The 21,872-nt window shown below is 47.8% G+C and overlaps 1 protein-coding gene across 1 annotated transcript; it reads left to right on the top strand.

Annotated features, from left to right (window-relative positions):
* Positions 1 to 506: 506 nt before the first annotated feature.
* On the top strand, positions 507 to 21,812 carry GALNT8 (polypeptide N-acetylgalactosaminyltransferase 8). Its single transcript, XM_054179597.1, has 11 exons — positions 507 to 558; positions 1,639 to 1,927; positions 3,356 to 3,522; positions 4,406 to 4,589; positions 6,498 to 6,695; positions 10,694 to 10,808; positions 12,804 to 12,989; positions 14,911 to 15,048; positions 16,720 to 16,815; positions 17,758 to 17,925; positions 21,648 to 21,812. Exons 1-11 carry the CDS (start codon positions 507 to 509, stop codon positions 21,810 to 21,812), a joined length of 1,758 nt encoding a protein of 585 aa, XP_054035572.1.
* The last annotated feature ends 60 nt before the right edge of the window (positions 21,813 to 21,872 follow it).

Here is a 21,872-nt window from a genome sequence, read left to right as displayed (position 1 = left end):
TATTGTGTCCAGTTCTGGGCCCTTCAGTGCAAGAAGGACTTCAGGGAAGTGCTTGGAATTTGCTGTGGGTGTTGCAGAATCAGGATTGTCATTCAAGCTTCCCTGCCTCAGTGTGTTCTGTAAACAGGAGCTTCAGCGGCCAGCCGAAGCTCAGCTTGTTTAGCTCCACGTAAGTGTAAGCTCAATCTTATAATCTGGTTTGATGACTCATTAAACTCTCTTAGTGACTCCATCTGAACAATCTGGGCTGTCAGTCAAGCAGAAGCAACTTGAGATGGTGTGTTTCTGAAAGAAGAGCTCGGCACAGAACCACGGGCAAACTCCAGCCGGCTGCAGAACACTGAGGTCTTCTCAAGCTCCCAATGGCCCCCTGGAAGAGACCTCAGAAAGCTGTGCTGTTAGTCATCAACGCAGGGGTTGTGTTTTATCTGGTGCACCTACTGCAAGGGCAAAGAAAGGGAGGGAGTGCTTCCTTGGAAATGAGTGGTGGAGTTCTGAACCCAAAGATGAAGATCCTTCAGAGGCTGGACCACTTGGACTGGAAATTTCACAATCTCTGTGAGTACAATGCCAGGCTGCTTAGCTGTTTGAGGATTAGGTGCCTAGATTTCCTGGAGGGGGAAGAAAGAATAGCAATAGGGAGCAGTGGGCTTCCCTGAACAGTTTTGATAGATATATTTCATTTGGGTTTTCTTTTCTTCTTGTAATCTTGATGATCATCATGGAATCATAGAATGGCTTAGGTTGGAAGGGACCTCACAGATCATCTACTCCAACCTCCCTAGCATGGGCAGGAGCACCTCTTCCAACCTGGTCTCATCTCTTCTCTCTTCTCTTCTCTTCTCTTCTCTTCTCTTCTCTTCTCTTCTCTTCTCTTCTCTTCTCTTCTCTTCTCTTCTCTTCTCTTCTCTTCTCTTCTCTTCTCTTCTCTTCTCTTCTCTTCTCTTCTCTTCTCTTCTCTTCTCTTCTCTTCTCTTCTCTTCTCTTCTCTTCTCTCAACTAGACAAGTTTTGCATAGTCCCTCAGGTCCCTCTCAAATATCCCAAATATTCTGTTCCTAGAATGACTCAGGTTGGAAATGACCTCAGAGATCATCTACTCCAACCTCCCTAGCATGGGCAGGGGCACCTCTTCCAACTTGGTCTATTCATTCTATTCTATTCTATTCTATTCTATTCTATTCTATTCTATTCTATTCTATTCTATTCTATTCTATTCCATTCCATTCCATTCCATTCCATTCCATTCCATTCCATTCCATTCCATTCCATTCCATTCCATTCCATTCCATTCCATTCCATCCCTTCTAAACAGTCTCTCCTCAGCCTTCCTGTAGGTCCCCTTCGGATATTGAAATATAGCTCTAAGGTCTTCCCAGAGCCTTCAGGGTGATGGGGCACCACAGGAGCAGGCTGCCCAGAGAGGTTGTGGCATTTCCTTCTCTGGAGGCTTTCAAAACCTGCCTGGATGCATTCCTGTGTGACCTGCCTTAGGTGATCCTGCTCTGGTAGGGGGGGGTTGGACTCAATGATCTCTGGAGGTCCCTGCCAACCCCGATCATTCTGTGAGTCTGTTAATTTGGCTCAGCTATGAGGATGGTTTTGCTGTTGTAACCAATCCTCCTCTATTTTCAACCAGCAAAATCAGTGGAGGCATTCCATGAGAGCCTAAACCGGCTGGAACATGACCTGAAGCTGCAAGCCAGCTCCAAGGCTGAAGCAGACAGAGCTGCTGATGTGAAGGAGGAGAAGAAGACTCGACACCGCTTGCTGTACCCAGACTCATTTCTCTTCAAACACTGGGGTGCAGATTTAAGTGAAGAGCAGCAAACCCTTGCACAGAACCTGTTCTTAAATTATGGGTATAATGTTTATCTCAGTGACCAGCTGCCTCTGGATCGACCTCTCAATGACACCAGACCTCCCAGGTGCAGTGTAGGCTCTCTCTACGTTCACAAGCCAATAGGAAATTCAAGGGAGGGAGATCTGCATTGGGTCAATGAATCACACAAGCATTCAGGCTGGAAAAGACCCTCAGGATCATCAAGTCCAACTGATTGCTTTGCACTCAGTGAAAAGAAGCCTGTGAACAGAACTCAGTTTGTGCTTTGTTTGCTTGGGGGATCCTTTTCTTATCGTTTTCTTCCAGATCTTCCTCAGACTTGCTGTCTACAGCTACCTGAAGGGAGGTTGTAGCCAGGTGGGGGTTGGTCTCTTCCCCCAGGCAACCAGCACCAGAACAAGAGGACACAGTCTCAAGATGTGCCAGGGGAGGTTTAGGTTTGAGGAGAGGAGAAAATTCCTCACAGAGAGAGTAATTGGCCATTGGGATGTGCTGCCCAGGGAGGTGGTGGAGTCACCCTCCCTGGAGGTGTTCAAGAGGGGATTGGATGTGGCACTTGGTGCCATTGTTTAGTGGTCATGAGGTCTTGGGTGATAGGTTGAACAGTCATCCTGGCCTGGATCGGGAACAGTGTGGCCAGCAGGAGCAGGGAGGTCATTCTGCCCTGGACTCAGCACTGGTTAGGCCTCACCTTGAGTCCTGTGTCCAGTTCTGGGCCCCTCAGCTTAGGAAAGATGTTGAGTTGCTGGAAGGTGTCCAGAGAAGGGCAACAAAGCTGGGGAGGGGTCTGGAGCACAGCCCTGTGAGGAGAGGCTGAGGGAGCTGGGGTTGCTTAGCCTGGAGAAGGGGAGACTCAGGGGAGACCTTCTTGTTCTCTGCAACTACCTGAAGGGAGGTTGTGGACAGGTGGGGGTTGGTCTCTTCTCCCAGGCAACCAGCACCAGAACAAGAGGACACAGTCTTAAGCTGCGCCAGGGAAGGTTTAGGCTGGATGTTAGGAAGAAGTTCTTCACAGAGAGATTGACCACGGGAATATGCTGCCCAGGGAGGTGCTGGAGTCACCATCACTGGAGGTGTTTAGGAAGAGACTGCATGAGGCACTTGGTGCCATGGTTTAGTTGGTTAGACAGTGTTGGCTGCTAGTTTGGACTTGACGATCTTGAAGGTCTTTTCCAACCTGGTTGATTCTCTGTTCTGTATTCTGTGTGTTCAAGAGGGGATTGGATGTGGCACTTGGTGCCATGGTTTAGTAGTCATGAGGTGTTGGGTGACAGGTTGGACTTGATGATCTTTGAGGTCTTTTCCAACCTTATTGGTTCCATGATTCCATGATTCTATCACTCATCAGACCCTTGGGATTATTTAGACCTTATCCTTATGTTTCCCTTTTACATCCAGTTGCCCTTTATTTACATTCCAGCCCTTTTCTCCTCCAGATCTGTGGAAAATTTCCCTGGGCACAGCTTAAAACTGCCACAGCACTGTTGCTAAAGATGTTTGTCCTCTCTTCCAGCTGCCAAAGGAAAATCTATCCAAAAGACCTTCCCACAATGAGTGTTGTCCTTATCTTCATGAACGAAGCGCTGTCGATCATCTTACGCGCAATCACCAGTGTAATTAACCGAACTCCTTCTCACCTCTTGAAAGAGATCATCCTGGTAGATGATTACAGCTCAAATGGTAAGTGGCAGCAGTCTTGCTGATTTGTGCCACTATTGTGTTAGCTGACTGCTGGTGGCCTTTGGAGTGCACACAGAGTAGTAGGCTGCTTGAGGATCATAGAATCATAGAACTGTGAGGGTAGGAAGGGACCTCAAGGATCATCCAGTTTCAACCCCCCTGCCATGGGCAGGGACACCTCACACTAGAGCAGGTTGCTCACAGCCACATCCAGTCTGGCCTTAAAAACCTCCAGGGATGAGGCTGCCACCACCTCCCTGGGCAACCTGTGCCAGTCTCTCAGAACCCTCAAGGGGAAGAACTTCTTCCTAATATCCAATCTGAATCTACCCACTTCTAGTTTTGCTCCTTTCCTCCTAGTCCTATCACTCATCCAGCCTGGCCTTAAAAACCTCCAGGGACTTCCACCACCCCCTGAGTGAACCAAGTGCAGAACAAAATCCATGAGCATCATAACCTGGGGAACTGCAGATAATAAGGAACAGGATGATGCTCTGTTAGCATCTGGGAAGGTTAAAAAATGAAGTCCAGAAATATGTGAGGGGTGGGCGTCAAGTGGACACCAAGCTCTTTTCAGTGGTGCACAGTAACAAGACAAGTAGCAATGGATCCAAACTTGAGCATAGAAGGTTTCAGCTTTCTTTTGATTCAATTCAATTCAATTCAATTCAATTCAATTCAATTCAATTCAATTCAATCCAATCCAATCCAATCCAATCCTATTCTATTCTATTCTATTCTATTCTATTCTATTCTATTCTATTCTATTCTATTCTATTCTATTCTATTCTATCATCTTTTCAATCTCTCAACCTGGGGAGCCTGGGCTAGATGACCTTTGGAAGTCCAACCCAAACCATTAAACCCTGGGGGGCTGTTACAGACGATCTGAAAGGCCCCTTGGAAATGCACATCCAAAATTACAATGCAAAACATCCTGGACTGCTGAAGATCATCAGGCATCAGAAAAGAGAAGGCCTAACTCAAGCCCGTGTCTCTGGCTGGGAGGCATCCACTGCAGATGCTGTTGCCATTTTGGATGCCCACATTGAAGTCAACACAGCATGGTAAGACTATGAAGACTCGGGGGTGGCTTTGGGAGTTCGAAGAAGGAAGGCGGACATGCAGTGTAACTGTGTAGCTGGGATAGATTAATGGACTCAGACAGCACTAGGGGAGGTTTAGATTGGATATTAGGAAAAATGTCTTTCCTGAAGGGGTGGCCAAGGAATAGAATAGAATAGAATGGAATGGAATAGAATAGAACAGAATAGAACAGAATAGAATTAACCAAGTTGGAAAAGACCTCCAGGATCATCGAGTCCAACCTCTCACTCAACACCATCTAACCAAGTAAACCATGGCACCGAGCACCCCATCCAGTCTCTTCCTAAACACCTCCAGGCATGGTGACTCCACCACCTCCCTGGGCAGCACATTCCAATGGCCAATCTCTCTTTCTGGGAAGAACTTCTTCCTAACATCCAGCCTAAATCTCCCCTGAGCCTCCTCTTCTCCAGGCAAAGCAACCCCAGCTCCCTCAGCCTCTCCTCACAGGGCTGTGCTCCAAACCTCTCACCAGCTTTGTTGCCCTTCTCTGTGTAGCTCAGATATCTTTCTCTCTTAATAACACACTAACTCATGCTCCCCAGCTGCTAAAGGTTTTGCCTTCTTGTCTCTTCATGCAGATATTGAAGATGCTTTGGAGCCTGTAGGAAATACACCCAGGTAGCAATAAACCCAAACAGTGACACTCAAAATGCAGAAGCAGCCTAATGGAAGGGAGAAATGAGCCATGGCTCAGGGGAGACCTTCTTGCTGTCTACACCTACCTGAAGGGAGGTTGTAGCCAGGTGGGGGTTGGTCTCTTCTCCCAGGCAACCAGCACCAGAACAAGAGGACACAGTCTCAAGCTGTGCCAGGGGAGGTTTAGTCTGGATGTTGGGAAGAAGTTCATTACAGAAAGAGAGATTGACCACTGAAATGTGCTGCCCAGGGAGGTGGTGGAGTCACCATCACTGGGGGTGTTTAGGAAGAGACTGGATGGGGTGCTTGGTGCCATGGTTTAGTTGATTAGAAATTAGAAATAGAAATAGAATAAACCAGGCTGGAAGAGACCTTCAAGATCATGGTGTCCAACCTATCATCCAACACCACCTAATCAACTAACCCATGCAACCAAGCATCCTGTCAAGCCTCGCCCTGAACACCCCCAGCGACGGTGACCCCACCACCTCCTCAGGCAGCCCATTCCAGTGGGCAATCACTCTCTCTGCGTAAAACTTCCTCCTAACCTCCAGCCTAAACCTCCCCTGACGCAGCCTGAGACTGTGCCCTCTTGTTCTGGTACTGGTTGCCTGGGAGAAGAGACCAACCTCCGCCTCACTACAACCTCCCTTCAGGTAGTTGTAGAGAGCAATAAGGTCACCCCTGAGTCTCCTCTTCTCCAGGCTGAGCAACCCCAGCTCCCTCAATCTCTCCTCATAGGGCTTGTGCTCCAAACCCCTCACCAACCTTGTTGCCCTTTTCTGGACACACTCCAGCAAGTCAACCTCCTTCCTAAACTGAGGGGCCCAGAACTGGACACAGGACTTAAGGTGCAGCCTAACCAGATTAGATGGTGCTGGGTGATAGGTTGGACTTGATGATCTCTGAGGTCTTTTCCAACCTGGTCTATTCTATTCTATTCTATTCTATTCTATTCTATTCTATTCTATTCTATTCTATTCTATTCTATTCTATTCTATTCTGTTCTGTTCTGTTCTGTTCTGTTCTTTTCTCTTCTGTTCTATCCAATCCTATTCAAATCTATTCTATCCAATTTAGGTTACAGTCACTCCAAGACTGGCACAAAACTTTCTTTGGAGAAGCCTAAGCAGCTAAGCTAGCTTTAGTAACAGGTACTGATGTTCAGCACTGTTGATTGGGTTTCCCCTTTGTCAAGCTGAATGGGCTTTGTCTGCTGGTTTTGGCAGGGCTGAACCGATTTTGTCTCGACTGAAAGAAGATCGCACTGTCATAATCTCACCAGTGTTTGACAAGATTGGGTTTGATGACTTTGTGCTTAATCAGTACTCAGTGGCTGCAGATGGATTTGACTGGGCACTCTGGTGCCTTTATGAACCTTTACCAGCTGAATGGTATGCTCTGAAAGACGACACGGCCCCAGTCCGGTGAGTACGAACGGCATTTGGGAGTGAGCCAAGGGACAGGGTGAGCAGTGCAGAGCTAGCAGAGGGAAGAGGAGGTTTCACAGCTAGTGGGATCAATACCTCCAACAGCACATTGCACCCAGATAGCTGATTTGGAAGTGTGGCTTCTTCAGCAGCTCCGTGGAGTACTGCATTGCAGACAAGTGTGGCCAACTGGTCGAGGGAGGTGATTCTCCTCCTCTACACTGCTCTCATGAGACCCCACCTGGAGCACTGTCCAGTTCTGGAGCCCCTGTTGCAAGAAAGATCTGGAGGTGTTGGAATGTGTCCAGAGAAGGGCCATGAGGATGGTCAGAGGGCTGGAGCACCTTTCCTGTGAGGACAGACTGAGAGAGTTGGGGTTGTTCAGTCTGCAGAAGAGAAGGCTTCAAGGAGATCCCTTTCCAGTATCTGAAGGGGGCTACAAGAAAGCTGGGGAGGGACTTTTTAGGGTGTCAGGTTGTGCTAGGATGGGGGAAAATGGATCCAGGCTGGAGGAGAATAGATTGAGATTGGATGTTAGGAAGGAATTCTTCCCCATGAGGGTGGTGAGAGCCTGGCACAGGTTGCCCAGGGAGGTGGTGGAATCCCCATCCCTAGAAGTTTTAAAGCCAGGCTGGATGTGGCTCTGGGCAACCTGCTCATGTGTCCCTTGGAACTAGAAGATCCTTGAAGTCTCTTCTAACCCTGACAATTCTGTGATTCTCTGAATCTGCCCTGTGCTGATCCTGCTCTCAGTTTTTCATGAACTCCTGAAGTCACTGGGGGTTGTTTTGGGTTTGTTTTTTTAATCTTCCTTAGCTAGGAGTTTGGTAGCAATCTTTCTTGTCTACACAAGGTGAACTGTGGCCCTTCTCCATGGCTGCCTGACAGTAGGGAGTGAATTTCACATCTTTGCTTGATGCTTGCATGTCTGAGCTTTGAGGACTCACATGGATTGCAGTTGTTCAGTTTTTCCTTTGGAGCTGTTGGAGTGGCATATGATGACAGTGACCTTTCCTAACCCTTATCACTTGCCTGTCACATGAAAGCAAGGAAAAGGCAGGAGCACAATACACACAGCTGTGCTTCTTGGTTGCACCCTCTGGTAAGAAGTAGGGTAATGGATATAAATTACAGCACAGGAGGTTTGACCTCAACATGAGGAGGAAGTTCTTCACTATGAGGGTCACAGAGCCCTGGAACAGGCTGCCCAGAGAGGTTGTGGAGTCTTCTTCTCTGGAGACTTTCCAGCCCTGTCTGGATGTGTTCCTGTGTGACCTGTGCTGGATTCTATGGTCCTGCTCTGGCAGGGGGTTTGGACTGGATGACCTTCAGCTTCCACCCCCTAACATCCTGTGAGCCTGTGATTTCTGAAATGATCCCTTACTGTTAGGCTTAGGATCTAATCTATTTGCCTTTGTTCCTAATCTCATCCTTAACTGCTCAGACTGGTTTATGTATTCAACACGAGGTACTGTGATACCAGCAGCTACCTCATGCTGAAGAGGCAAACCCATTTATTTCCTTGTTCTAGAAGGATGTGAGGTAGCTATTAACTGCCATCTGTCAAGCAGTGTTAGAAAAACTAACAAGAGATAAGGTTCAGTCATCAGACTTTTCCTGCCCTATCTTGTTGTGTGGCAAGTTGGCAAGGTTTTGGTGCTGGGGGAGGCTGCATGGTTGGCTTCCGAGAGAAGAGGTGAGGGACTGCCCCGCTGTGTTGAACACAGTCTCTTCCAGCTGGCTCCAAAATGGACATGGAGCTGGCCCAAACTGGGCCAGTCAGCAAAGCTGACTGATGCCTCTGCAGCAACTTCTTTAAAATAGGGTAAAAAAACCCATAATGCAGCGTGGCAGCTGTGAGTGAGAGGAGCGAGGAAGAAAACTGAGGGACAACTGCTGTGCAGACACTGAGGAGGTGCTTCATGTGCCAGAGCATGGCAGCCCATGGAGAAGAGCATGCTGAAGCAGGTTGTCCCACTGCAGCATATGGAGGCCCACACTGCAGCAGATACCCCCGTGGCAGCCCCTGGAGGACCCCCTGCTGGAGCAGGTGGATATGCCCTGAAGCAAGGTGCAACCTGTGGAGAGCCCACACTAGAGCAGGCTCCTGGCAGGAGATGCAGCTTGTAGAGGAATGCTCAGGCAGGAGCTGCTTTTCTGGGAAGCACTGCAGCCTGGGGGAGACCCACAGTGGAGCAGACATCTCCTGAGTACCCTGTGGAAGGAGACCCCTTCTGGAGCAATACTTGAAGAACTGCAGGCTATGGGAAGGACATATGATGGAACAGCTCAGGAAGGATGGGAAGAGCCCACACTGGAGCAGAGGAAAAAGTGTGAGGAGGAAAGAGTGGCAGAGATCAAGTGGTATAAACTGACCAGAACCCTCATCTTCCATCCCCGTGGGTAAGGGTAATGGGGAGGAGGAAGAAGAAGAGTCAGGAGTGAAGTTGAACCTGGAAAGGAGAGGGATGGAGAGAAAGTGGGTTTGGTTCTGTCTCTTTCACTATCCTCTCTCTTTTATATTTATTTCTCTTTTAATTAGCAATAAATTGAATTCCCCACCTTGAATCTGTTTGCTGGGGATGTTAACTGGTGAATAATTTCCTTATCCTTCCTTACCCATCTCATTATCCTTTCTCCTTATCCTTTTCTTTCTCCTTATCCTTATCTTTCTCCTTATCCTTATCTTTCTCCTTATCCTTCCTCCTTATCCTCATCCTCATCCTTATCCTTATCCTGTCTCAACCTGTGAGCTGCTTTGTTTTATCTTCCCCTGTCGTGACGATAAGGGGGAATGAGGAAGCTGCTAGGTGAGCAGCTGGTGGCAGCCAACCAAGGTAAACCCACGACACTTATTTGTATAACAGGCTTTAAAATGTACTGTGCAGATCCTGAGGAAGGGAAAGAAAAATGAAAGTAAGGCATTGTGTTTATCAGGTGAATTGGCAGATGCCTCAATTCACATCCTAGTTCCGGGCCCCTCAGGATAGGAAAGATGTTGAGCTGCTGGAAGGTGTCCAGAGAAGGGCAACAAAGCTGGGGAGGGGTTTGGAGCACAGCCCTGTGAGGAGAGGCTGAGGGAGCTGGGGTTGCTTAGCCTGGAGAAGTGGAGGCTCAGGGGAGACCTTATTGCTGTCTACAGCTACCTGAAGGGAGGTTGTAGCCAGGTGGGGGTTGGTCTCTTCTCCCAGGCAACCAGCACCAGAACAAGAGGACACAGTCTCAAGCTGTGCCAGGGGAGGTTTAGGCTGGATGTTGGGGAAGAAGTTCCTCCCAGAAAGAGAGATTGGCCATTGGAATGTGCTGCCCAGGGAGGTGGTGGAGTCACCATCACTGGAGGTGTTTAGGAAGACACTGGATAAGGCACTTGGTGCCATGGTTTAGTTGATTAGATGGTGTTGGGTGATAGGTTGGACTTGATGATCTCAAAGGTCTTTTCCAACCTGGTTAATTCTATTCTATTCTATTCTATTCTATTCTATTCTATTCTATTCTATTCTATTCTATTCTATTCTATTCTATTCTATTCTATTCTATTCTATTCTATGTCCCTGGAGGTGTTTAAGCCCAGGCTGGATGAGGCTCTGGCCAGTCTGATCTAGTGTGAGGTGTCCTTGCCCATGGCAGGGGGGTTGGAACTAGATGATCCTTGTGGTCCCTTCCAACCCTGTCTGATACTATTCTATTCTATTCTATTCTATTCTATTCTATTCTATTCTATTCTATTCTATTCTATTCTGTTCTATTCTATTCTATTCTATTCTATTCTATTCTATTCTATTCTATTCCATTCCATTCCATTCCATTCCATTCCATTCCAATTCTAATTCTAATTCTAATTCTATATATTCTTTAATGTTATTCTGAATAGAATCTGTCACTTTCTCTTGGATACAGCTGGAATTCTTCTGGCAGTGTTTGATGTGGCAGATAGCTAATAGAGTTTATTTCCATCATTGCTGCTTCTCTCTAACATGAATTCTTTGCTTCCACAGAAGCCCATCTATAATGGGGATCCTTGCTGCAGATAGGAAATTCCTGGGAGAGATTGGTGTGCTGGACAGTGGAATGCACATATATGGGGGAGAAAATGTGGAGCTTGCACTGAGGGTGAGCCTGTGTTTTTGCTTTTTATTCACCTTGCTCTGAAAAAGAGTGAAAATTACCTCTATAAAGAGACAAGGAAAGGTGGTGGGATGTCAGAGTTATCAAGCTGCTAGAGAAATAGGGAAAGTGCTGTGAGATTTTGCAGGACGAGCTTTGCTCTTGGCATGTCATAGAATGGTTTGGGTGGGAAGTGGCCTTCAAAGGTTGTCTAGTCCAAGCCCTCTGAAGTCAGCAGGGACATCCTCCACTAGAGCAGGTTGCTTAGAGACCTGTCGATGCTGACCTCGAAGATCTCCAGGGATGAGGCCCCAGATACATCCCTGGGCAAGCTGTTGCAGTGTTCTACCACCCTCATGTTAAAGAACTTGTTCCCACCATCCAATCTGAATCTGCTCTTCTCTCATTTCAAACCATTGCCTCTTGTCCTGTCACTGCAGGTCTTTGCAAATAGTCATTCTGCAACCTTCTTGGAGGCCCCTTCCGGGTACTGAACAGTGTCCTGGAAAACATCACTGCTTCTGAAGGATTCAGGTCCATAACCACCACAATATTTAGCAATCTAGGCTCTAGTAAGGGTCAGCTGGAGGTTTGTGACATTTGCCATTAGTGCATCTAGTTCCAGGCCTGGGCCCCTCAGTTTAGGAAAGATGTTGAGTTGCTGGAAGGTGTCCAGAGAAGGGCAACAAAGCTGGGGAGGGGTTTGGAGCACAGCCCTGTGAGGAGAGGCTGAGGGAGCTGGGGTTGCTTAGCCTGGAGAAGAGGAGGCTCAGGGGAGACCTTATTGCCATCTACAACTATATGAAGGGAGGTTGTAGCCAGGTGGGGGTTGGTCTCTTCTCCCAGGCAAGCAGCACCAGAACAAGAGGACACAGTCTCAGGCTGTGCCAGGGGAAGTTTAGACTCGAAGTGAGGAGGAAGTTCTTCCCAGAGAGAGTTGTTAGCCATTGGAATGTGCTGCCCAGGGAGGTGGTGGATTTACCATCCCTGGAGGTGTTCAAGAGGGGATTGGACGTGGCACTTGGTGCCATGGTTTAGTAGTCATGAGGTGTTGGGTGACAGGTTGGACTTGATGATCTTTGAGATCTTTTCCAACCTTATTGATTCTATGATAACCACCACAATATTTAGCAGTCTAGGATCCAGTAAGGTCAGTTGGAGGTATATGCCATTTCCCATTAGTGCATCTGTGCCAGCTGATCCCACTGCCTTGCCACAGGAAAGTGATGAGTAGTTTTGTTGACACTGATGGCAAAGAAAAGAAAGAAAGAACACACTTTTAACTCTTCCAGACCTCTGATAAGGCTACACACAGGGGAAATGGAAAGCACTGATAAATTATTTTCATGCATTCAAGTCTTGAAACAGAGCTTGGAATGTTGAGGACATGCCAATTCATTGCACCCAGTTCTGGGCTCCCCAGTTCAAGAGGGACAGGGATCTACTTGAGAGTCCTGTGGAAGGCTATGAGGATGATGAAGGGACTGGAGCACTGCCTGATGAGGAAAGGCTGAGAGACCTGGGGCTGTTCAGTCTGGAGAGGAGAATCCACTAAATCTCATGGGATTTAATAAATGTCTGTAAATATCTGAGAGCTGGGTGCAAGGAAGGAAGAGACAGCCTCTGCTCACTTGTGCCCTGGGACAGGACAAGGGGCAATGGATGGAAACTACAGCACAGGAAGTTCCACCTCAATATGTGAAGGAACTTCTTCACTGTGAGGGTCACGGAGCACTGAAACAGGCTGCCCAGAGACATTGTGGAAGCTCCTTCTCTGGAGACTTTCCAGCCCCATCTGGATGTGTTCCTGTGTGACCTGTGCTGGATTCTATGGTCCTGCTCTGGCAGGGGGGGGTTGCCTGGAAGGTCTCCAGAAATCCCTTCCAACCGCTGAGGAGCTGTGAAGGAACAGAGGGCATGGAAATGGCAGCGCTCCAGCGAAAAGCGCAGAGAGTTTAACGAATAGGTAACTTGGCCTCAAATTCTCCCTTCTTCACCTAGACCTGGCAGTGTGGAGGTAAAATAGAAGTGCTGCCCTGTTCTAGAATTGCTCATGTGGAAAGAGCTCACAAGCCTTACTTGATGGACTTGACCATAGCGATGAAGCGCAACGCCTTGCGGGTGGCCGAAGTGTGGATGGACGAATACAAGGACATGGTCTACATTGCATGGAATCTTCCTCTTGAGGTAGGACTCTTTCCCTGGGCTTAGATTGGAACCCAAAGCCTAAAAGTGCTCCAAATATGAGCATGTAGGCACACAAAAAGAGACAAAACGTGGTGCTGGAGAAGAGAAGGCTCTGAGGAGACCTACTTGTGGCTTTCCAGTATCTGAAGGGGGCTACAAGAAAGCTGGGGAGGGACTTTTTAGGGTGTCAGGGAGTGACAGGATGAGGGGGAATGGATCCAAGCTAGAAGAGGGGAGATTTAGATTAGATGTTAGGAAAAAGTTCTTGACCATGAGGGTGGTGAGACACTGGCACAGGTTGCCCAGGGAGGTGGTGGAAGCCTCATCCCTGGAGGTTTTTGCAGCCAGGCTGGCTGTGGCTGTGAGCAACCTGCTGTAGTGTGAGGTGTCCCTGCCCATGGCAGGGGGGTTGGAACTGGATGATCCTTGAGGTCTCTTCCAACCCTAACAATTCTGTGAACCTTGATTTTTTTTTCCCAATGAGCAAGGAGCATCACAGTCAACAGAGCAAACCAGGGCTGTTAACCAGCTTTAGTTTTTACTTTGAGTCAGGTGTGGGGTTTGTTTTGGGTTTTGTTGGTTTGTGGGTTTGGTTGGTTTGGTTGTGTTTTATTTGTTTTCTTCTGGTGGGTTTGGGGTCATTTTGGAGTTTGTTTTGGTTTTTGGGGGTATTTTTGGAGTTTATTTTGGGGTATATTTGGGATTTTTGCAGGGTTGTTGCCCTTTTTTTTTTTGGCATTATGAAATAACAGAACCTTTTCTCAAAGCCATATCTAATATTGGTACTTTTTGTCTTTCTGAAGTCATAACACAGGTGCCAGGTTCTGCACATTGGCCACAACAACCCCATGCAGTGCTACAGGCTGGGGTCAGAGTGGATGGAGAGCAGCCAGGCAGAAAGGGACCTGGGGGTACTGGTTGATAGTAGGCTGAACATGAGCCAGCAGTGTGCCCAGGTGGCCAAGAGGGCCAATGGCATCCTGGCCTGCATCAGGAACAGTGTGGCCAGCAGGAGCAGGGAAGTCATTGTGCCCCTGGATTCAGCACTGGTTAGGCCACACCTGGAGTCCTGTGTCCAGTTCTGGGCTCCTCAGTTTAGGAAAGATGTTGAGTTGCTGGAAGGTGTCCAGAGAAGGGCAACAAAGCTGTGGAGGGGTTTGGAGCACAGCCCTGTGAGGAGAGGCTGAGGGAGCTGGGGTTGCTTAGCCTGGAGAAGAGGAGGCTCAGGGGAGACCTTCTTGCTGTCTACAACTCCCTGAAGGGAGGTTTTAGCCAGGTGGGGGTTGGTCTCTTCTCCCAGGCAACCGCCAACAGAACAAGAGGACACAGTCTCAAGCTGCACCAGGAAAAGTTTAGACTGGATATTAGGAAGAAATTCTTCACAGAGTGATTGGCCATTGGAATGTGCTGCCCAGGGAGGTGATGGAGCCTCCATCACTGGAGATGTTTTGGAAGCGAGTGGATGGGGTGCTTGGTGCCATGGTTTAGTTGGTGAGATGGTGTTGGAGGATGGGTTGGATTTGATGATCTCTGAGGTCTTTTCCAACCTGGTTAATTCTATTCTATTCTATTCTATTCTATTCTATTCTATTCTATTCTATTCTATTCTATTCTATTCTATTCTATTCTATTCCATTCCATTCCATTCCATTCCATTCCATTCCATTCCATTCCATTCCATCCTATCCTATCCTATGCTATCCTATCCTATCCTATCCTATCCTATCCTATCCTATCCTATCCTATCCTATCCTATCCTATCCTATCCTATGCCATTCTATTCTATGATTCTATGACTTGATGATCCCAGGGGGCTTCTCCAGCCTGAATGATTCTATGCATAAGCAATATGAAGCCATGTGTCTGCATTTTCCCTCAGGCCATCTTAAATGTTCTGACATTAACTATGGTCTTCTTGCAGAACCATGGGATAGACTTTGGAGATATTTCCTCCAGAAAAGAGCTAAGGAAGAAACTGAACTGCAAAGGCTTTGACTGGTACATAAAAAACATTTACCCCAATTTAGTATTTCTCCCCAACATTGTTGGCTATGGAACAGTAAGTATGGAGTCTGTTTATGTGAAGTATGGCACAACTCATTAGCTCTACTCTCAGGGAAAATTGTTGTGAACACTCTTTTGCTGCTGACATATTTCTCCAGCAACTCTAGAAAGGCTTCTCCATGACTTCCTAGGCACAGAAGAGTTCTAAAGTCTCTTTCATGTTGTCCCTCTCGACTTTCTAAGCTGCATTTACTGTTTGCATACTGATGAGTGTGCTTTACCACGAGGTTGGTGGAGCACTGGAATGGGTTTCCCAGGGAGGAGGTTGAGGCCCCACCCCTGGAGATATTCAAGGTGAGGCTTGACAAAGCTTTGAGCAACCTGATCCAGTTGCAGATGCCCCTGCTGACTGCAGAGAGGTTGGACTGGATGATGTTTGGAGGTCTCCTCCAACCCAAACCATTCAATGATTCTGTGAGAGCAGAAGCATAGTTTGGGAAAGTGTGAACATGCATGCACAACTCCTCTGCTGACCAAGAAGAAGGGGTCAATACCTTCTGTGAGGACCTCCTATGAGGACAGACTGAAGGAGTTGGGGCTGTTCAGTCTGGAGAAGAGAAGGCTCCAAGGTGACCTAATTGTGGCCTTCCAGTATCTGAAGGGGGCTACAAGAAGGCTGGGGAGGGACTTCTCAGGATATCAGGTAGTGATAGGACTAGGGGGAATGGAATGAAGCTGGAGGTGGGGAGATTCAGGCTGGAGGTGAGGAGGAAGTTCTTCCCCATGAGAGTGGTGAAGCCCTGGAATGGGTTGTCCAGGGAGGTGGTTGAGGCCCCATCCCTGGAGGTGTTTAAGCCCAGGCTGGACGAGGCTCTGGCCAGGCTGATCTAGTGTGGGGTGTCCCTGCCCATGGCAGGGGGTTGGAACTAGATGATCCTTGTGGTCCTCTCCTATGAGGACAGACTGAACAGCCCCAACTCCTTCAGTCTGTCCTCATAGGAGAGGTGCTCCAGCCCTCTGCTCATCCTCTGGATGATCTTGCTGGATCTGGGCATTGGTACCCACCTCTTTGCAGCTGCTTGGTGACTTCTGACATGGAGAAGAGAAGACTGAGAGGGGATTTAATAAATGCCTATAAATATCTGTGGGCTGGGTGTCAAGAGGGAGGGGACAGGCTCTGCTCAGCTGCCCCCTGTGATAGGACCAGGGGCAGTGGATGTAAACTGCAGCACAGGAGGTTGCACCTCAACATGAGGAGGAACTTCTTTACTGTGAGGTTCACAGACCACTGGACCAGGCTGCCCAGAGGGGTTGTGGAGTCTCCATCTCTGGAGCATTTTCAGCCCCATCTGGATGCATTCCTATGCAACCTGTGCTAGATTCTATGGTCCTGCTCTGGCAGGGGGGGTGGACTCTATGACCTTTGGAGGTCCCTCCCAACTGCTAAGATCCTGTGAGCCTGTGATGGTGCTGCATGGGGTGATGCCAACGAGTCTCCAAAAGACCTTGCACCTGCCTTCAATTTTGGCTGTGATGAATCATTTCTACAAAGGTAGTCTCCAGTGGCTTATCTAAGCCCATATCATGCCATCCACTTCAGGCTTCAATGCAGAGCTCTGAGTGAAGAAGCCTTGTTCTCAGCACAGTTGGTGAAATTAGAGCAGAGGGCTTGAAAAGAAAAAAGTATTGCTGTTCCTCATGGTAAATTTCCTGTTCTGTTCTACAGATGAGAAACACTTTGAAAGGAGACTACTGTGTTGATCAAGGTGCTGTCCCTGGACACACACCAATTCTGTATCCCTGTCATGGATACTCATCACAGGTAGTGCAAACAGATGATCAGATCTTGCCACAGCAATTGTTACTAACTCTTCATTCCAAATCTCCACAGGGCCATGAAATCAATGGCCAAGAAGTCCAGCGGCATCCTGGCCTGCATCAGGAACAGTGTGGCCAGTAGGAGCAGGGAAGTCATTCTGTCACTCAGCACTGGTTAGGCCACACCTTGAGTCCTGTGTCCAGTTCTGGGCTCCTCAGTTTAGGGAAGATGTTGAGTTGCTGGAAGGTGTCCAGAGAAGGGCAACAAAGCTGGGGAGGGGTTTGGAGCACAGCCCTGGGAGGAGAGGCTGAGGGAGCTGGGGTTGCTTAGCTTGGAGAAGAGGAGGCTCAGGGGAGACCTTCTTGCTGTCTACAACTCCCTGAAGGCAGGTTGTAGCCAGGTGGGGGTTGGTCTCTTCTCCCAGGCAACCAGCACCAGAACACAGTCTCAAGCTGCACCAGGGGAGGTTTAGGCTGGATGTTAGGAAGAAGTTCTTCACAAAAGGAGTGGTTTGCTATTGGAATGTGCTGCCCAGGGAGGTGGTGGAGCCTCCATCACTGGAGGTGTTTAGGAAGAGCCTGGATGAGGCACTTGGTGCCATGGTTTAGTTGATTAGATGGTGTTGGGTGACAGGTTGGACTTGATGATCTCTGAGGTCTTTTTCAACCTGGTTAATTCTGTATTCTGAATGGGAGAGAGGTGAAGTTCTTCCTTGCACTTCCCTCTCAGGAAGGGTTACCATTTGACTGGAAGCACCTTGCTTTTCATTTTTTGTTTGGAAAGCAGGAAGATTTTGTACAGGGTCCAATTCCTTCTGATATAATTACTGGGAAACCAGTCAATATTGGTGCTCTACAGCTAATACCTCTTAACATCAGTTTTGGAACTGTCTTCTATCATCTTCCCATGTGATTTCCCTGCTATGTGTGTCACCTTCTCTTTCAGCTCATCTTTTATCAGACCAGTGGAGAAATGTATGTAGGAGGTTTACATGCCAGAAGGAATAGTGTTGAGAGATGCCTGACAGACCCTGGGAGTGGGGACCTACCAGTTTTGGAGAGATGTGACATAGCTATGAACAAAGGGCTGAGCATGCACTGGGATTTTAAGCAGGTAGGTGGATTTCTGTATCCCTGCATTTCAATAAGCACTTTCCCACGAGGGTGGTGGTGGAGGAACAGTGTGGCCAGCAGGAGCAGGGAGGTCATTCTGCCCCTGGACTCAGCACTGGTTAGGCCACACCTTGAGTCCTGTGCCCAGTTCTGGACCCTCAGGAGGCGTTTAGGAAAAGAATGGATGGGGTGCTTGGTGCCATGGTTTAGTTGATTAGATGGTATTGGGTGATAGGTTGGACTTGATGATCTCAAAGGTCTCTTCCAACCTGGTTAATTCAATTCAATTCAATTCAATTCAATTCAATTCAATTCAATTCAATTCAATCCAATTCAATCCAATTCAACTCAACTCAACTCAACTCAACTCAACTCAACTCAACTCAACTCAATTCAATTCAACTCAATTCAATTCAACTCAATTCAATTCAATTCAATTCAACTCAATTCAATTCAACTCAACTCAATTCAATTCAATTCAGTTCAGTTCAGTTCTGTTCTACTTCTATTCTATTCTATTCTATTCTAATTCTACTGTGTCCCGTTCTGGGCCCCTCGATTTAAGAAGCATATTGAGAAACCTGACTTTGTCCAGAGAAGTGCAATGAGGCTGAGGAGAGGTCTGGAGCACAGCCCTGGGAGGAGAGGCTGAAGGAGCTGGGGCTGCTTAGCCTGGAGAACAGTAGGTTCAGGGGAGACCTTATTGCTCTCTACAACTACCTGAAGGGTGGCTGTAGCCAGGTGGGGATTAGTCTCTTCTCCCAGGCAAGCAGCACCAGAACAAGAGGACACAGTCTCAGGCTGTGCCAGGGGAGGTTTAGGCTGGATGTTAGGAAGAGATTCTATACAGAGAGAGTGATTGCCCATTGGAATGGGCTGCCCAGGGAGGTGGTGGAGTCACCATCCCTGGAGGTGTTTAGGAAGAGACTGAATTGGGGTGCTTGGTGCCATGGTTTAGTTGATTACATGGAGTTGGATGATAGTTTGAACTTGATGATCTCTGAGGTCTTTTCCAACCTGGTCTGGTCTGGTCTGGTCTGGTCTATTCTATTCTATTCTATTCTATTCTCACAGACATTTCAGTGGCATGGACTTTCCTTTACCTTCAGTCTCTTCTGCAAGCCCAGACTAGAAAAAGGTGGAGGTATATTACTGGAAGGTTTAGACCCACCTTAAAAGTAAACCTTCATTTCCTTGTGTGCATCAGCATTATCCAACAACTGGCTGCCTGATGGAGAAGGAGGAGATCCTGTTTGCTCTGCAGTCCACCTCAATTCCTGCCTTATGAGTTGACTTAGCCACACTCCACCCCATTCACAAGAGTCATTACTGACATACTGATAATTGTAGCCTTGCAGTATCTGAAGGCAGCCTACAGGAAAGCTGGGGAGGGAATTTTTAGAGTGTCAGGGAGTGATAGGACTAGGGAGAATGGGAAAAAGTAGAAATGGGTAGATTCAGATTGGATATTAGGAAGAAGTTCTTCCCCATGAGAGTGGTGAGATCCTATGATTTAGAAATAGGAGATGAATACACATACCTGTTATTATCTCTCTTCTTTCAAAACAGAATAGAGTGTTAAAATCCAGTACACATCTATGAATGTCTGAGGGGTAGGTGTCAAGATCATAGAATCATGGAATCATGGAAGAGACCTTTAATAAGTGCCGGGTTCTGCACATTGGCCACAGCAACCCCATGCAGAGCTACAGGCTGGGGTCAGAGTGGCTGGAGAGCAGCCAGGCTGAGAGGGACCTGGGGGTGCTGGTCGACGGTAGACTGAACATGAGCCTGCAGTGTGCCCAGGCAGCTAAGAGGGCCAATGGCATCCTGGCCTGCATCAGGAACAGTGTGGCCAGCAGGAGCAGGGAGGTCATTCTGCCCCTGTACACTGCACTGGTTAGGCCGCACCTCGAGTACTGTGTCCAGTTCTGGGCCCCTCAGTTTAGGAAGGAGGTTGACTTGCTGGAACAAGTCCAGAGAAGAGCAACAAAGTTGGTGAGGGGTTTGGAACATAAGCCCTACGAGGAGAGGCTGAGGGAGCTGGGGTTGCTTAGTCTGGAGAAGAGGAGACTCAGGGGTGACCTTACTACTCTCTACAACTACCTGAAGGGAAGTTGTGGACAGATGGATGTTGGTCTCTTCTCCCAGGCAAGCAGTACCAGAACAAGAGGACACAGTCTCAGGCTGCGCCAGGGGAGATACAGGCTGGATGTTAGAAAAAAGTTCTATACAGAAGAGTGATTGCACATTGGAATGGGCTGCCTGGGGAGGTGGTGGAGTCGCCATCACTGGAGGTTTTCAGGAGAAGACTTGACAGGGTGCTTGGTGCTGTGGGTTAGTTGTTTGGGTGGTGTTGGATTGGTTGATGGGTTGGACGCGGTGATCTTGAAGGTCTCTTCCAACCTGGTTTATTCTATGTATTCTATGTATATCATCAAGTCCAACCTATCACCCAACACCATCTAATCAACTAAACCATGGCACCAAGCACCCCATCCAGTCTCTTCCTAAACACCTCCAGTGATGGTGACTCCACTACCTCCCTGGGCAGCACATTCCAATGGCCAATCTCTCTTTCTATGAAGAACTTCTTCCTAACTTCCAGCCTAATAGACTTTGTGGTGAGGGTGATGGAGCTGGATGATAGGTTGGACTCAATGATCTCAAAGGTATTTTCAAACCTGGTTTATTCTATTCTGTTCTATTCTGTTCTATTCTATTCTATTCGATTCTATTCTATTCCATTCCATTCCATTTCTATTCCATTTCTGTTCTATTCTATTCTATTCTATTCCATTCCATTCCATTCCATTCCATTCCATTCCATTCCATTCCATTCCATTCCATTCCATTCCATTCCAATCCATTACAATTGTAATCTATTCTATTCTATTCTATTCTATTCTATTCTATTCTATTCTATTCTATTCTATTCTATTCTATTCTATTCTATTCTATTCTATTCTATTCTCTGAAACAGGCTGTCCAGTTTGGTTGTGTCCTTCTCTGGAGACTTTCAAAACCTGCCTGAATGAGTTCCAGTGCAGCCTGCCCTGGGTGATCCTGCTCTGGCAGGGTGGTTGGACTCGATGATAAAGGAGAGGCTTAGGGACCTGGGGCTTTTTAGTCTGGAGAACAGAAGAGTTAGAGGGGATTTAATAAATGTATAAAAGGGCTGGGGGTCAGGAGAGAGGGGACAGGCTCTGCTCACTTGCTCCCTGGGATAGGACAAGGAGCAATGGATGTAAGCTGCAGCACAGGAGGTTTCACTTCAACGCAAGAGGGAACTTCTTTACTGTAAGGGTGACAGAGCACTGGAACAGGCTTCCCAGAGAGGTTGTGGAGTCTCCTTCTCTGGAGACTTTCAAGGCCCATCTGGATGTGTTCCTCTGTGACCTGAGCTGGATTCTATGGTCCTGCTCTGGCAGGGGGGATGGACTTGATGATCTCTTTGGGTCCCTTGCAACCCCTGACAGCCTGTGATCCTGTGATCTCTGGAGGTCCCTTCCAACCCTTAACATTCTGGGATATGCCTGGGAGAGATCCATAAGCTGTCATGCAGCATTAGCCTAAGGAAAATGCAACCTTTTGTTTTTGTTCAGATCTGTGTCCTCCTGGTGATTTCTCAGACATAGTTGTAGAGGCCAAGAGAGTTGCATCCTGACCAAGCACTAACTTAACAAGCCCTTGACACCTCTCATGTTTCCTTTCCTTTGGTAGGGATCAGCCCTAATCAACAGAAGCACTAAAAGATGCCTTGAAATCAAAGCCGAGAACCCATCTTCATACAGACTTGTAATGCAGACCTGCACAGGACAAAGGTGGAACATCCAGCACACACTTAAGGGCTGGGGACAGACAAAAGACCTGGAACAGAAGACATAGCACCCAGAGCATTGACTGTAGGTCAGTTGCTGCACTCATAACACAGCACTGAATGGTTTC

Source organism: Dryobates pubescens, unplaced genomic scaffold (assembly GCF_014839835.1).
Source record: "Dryobates pubescens isolate bDryPub1 unplaced genomic scaffold, bDryPub1.pri scaffold_94_arrow_ctg1, whole genome shotgun sequence".
NCBI lineage: Eukaryota > Metazoa > Chordata > Aves > Piciformes > Picidae > Dryobates > Dryobates pubescens.
This window is presented reverse-complemented; position numbering and strand designations above follow the sequence as displayed.

Bases quoted from the DNA above. Each gene is read 5' to 3' on its own strand.
- GALNT8 (XM_054179597.1), top strand. From the start codon at position 507: ATGAAGATCCTTCAGAGGCTGGACCACTTGGACTGGAAATTTCACAAT. The intron at 559-1,638 runs GTGAGTACAATG...ATTTTCAACCAG, and splicing joins CTGGAAATTTCACAATCTCT to CAAAATCAGTGGAGGCATTC. The intron at 10,809-12,803 runs GTGAGCCTGTGT...TTCTTCACCTAG, and splicing joins ATGTGGAGCTTGCACTGAGG to ACCTGGCAGTGTGGAGGTAA.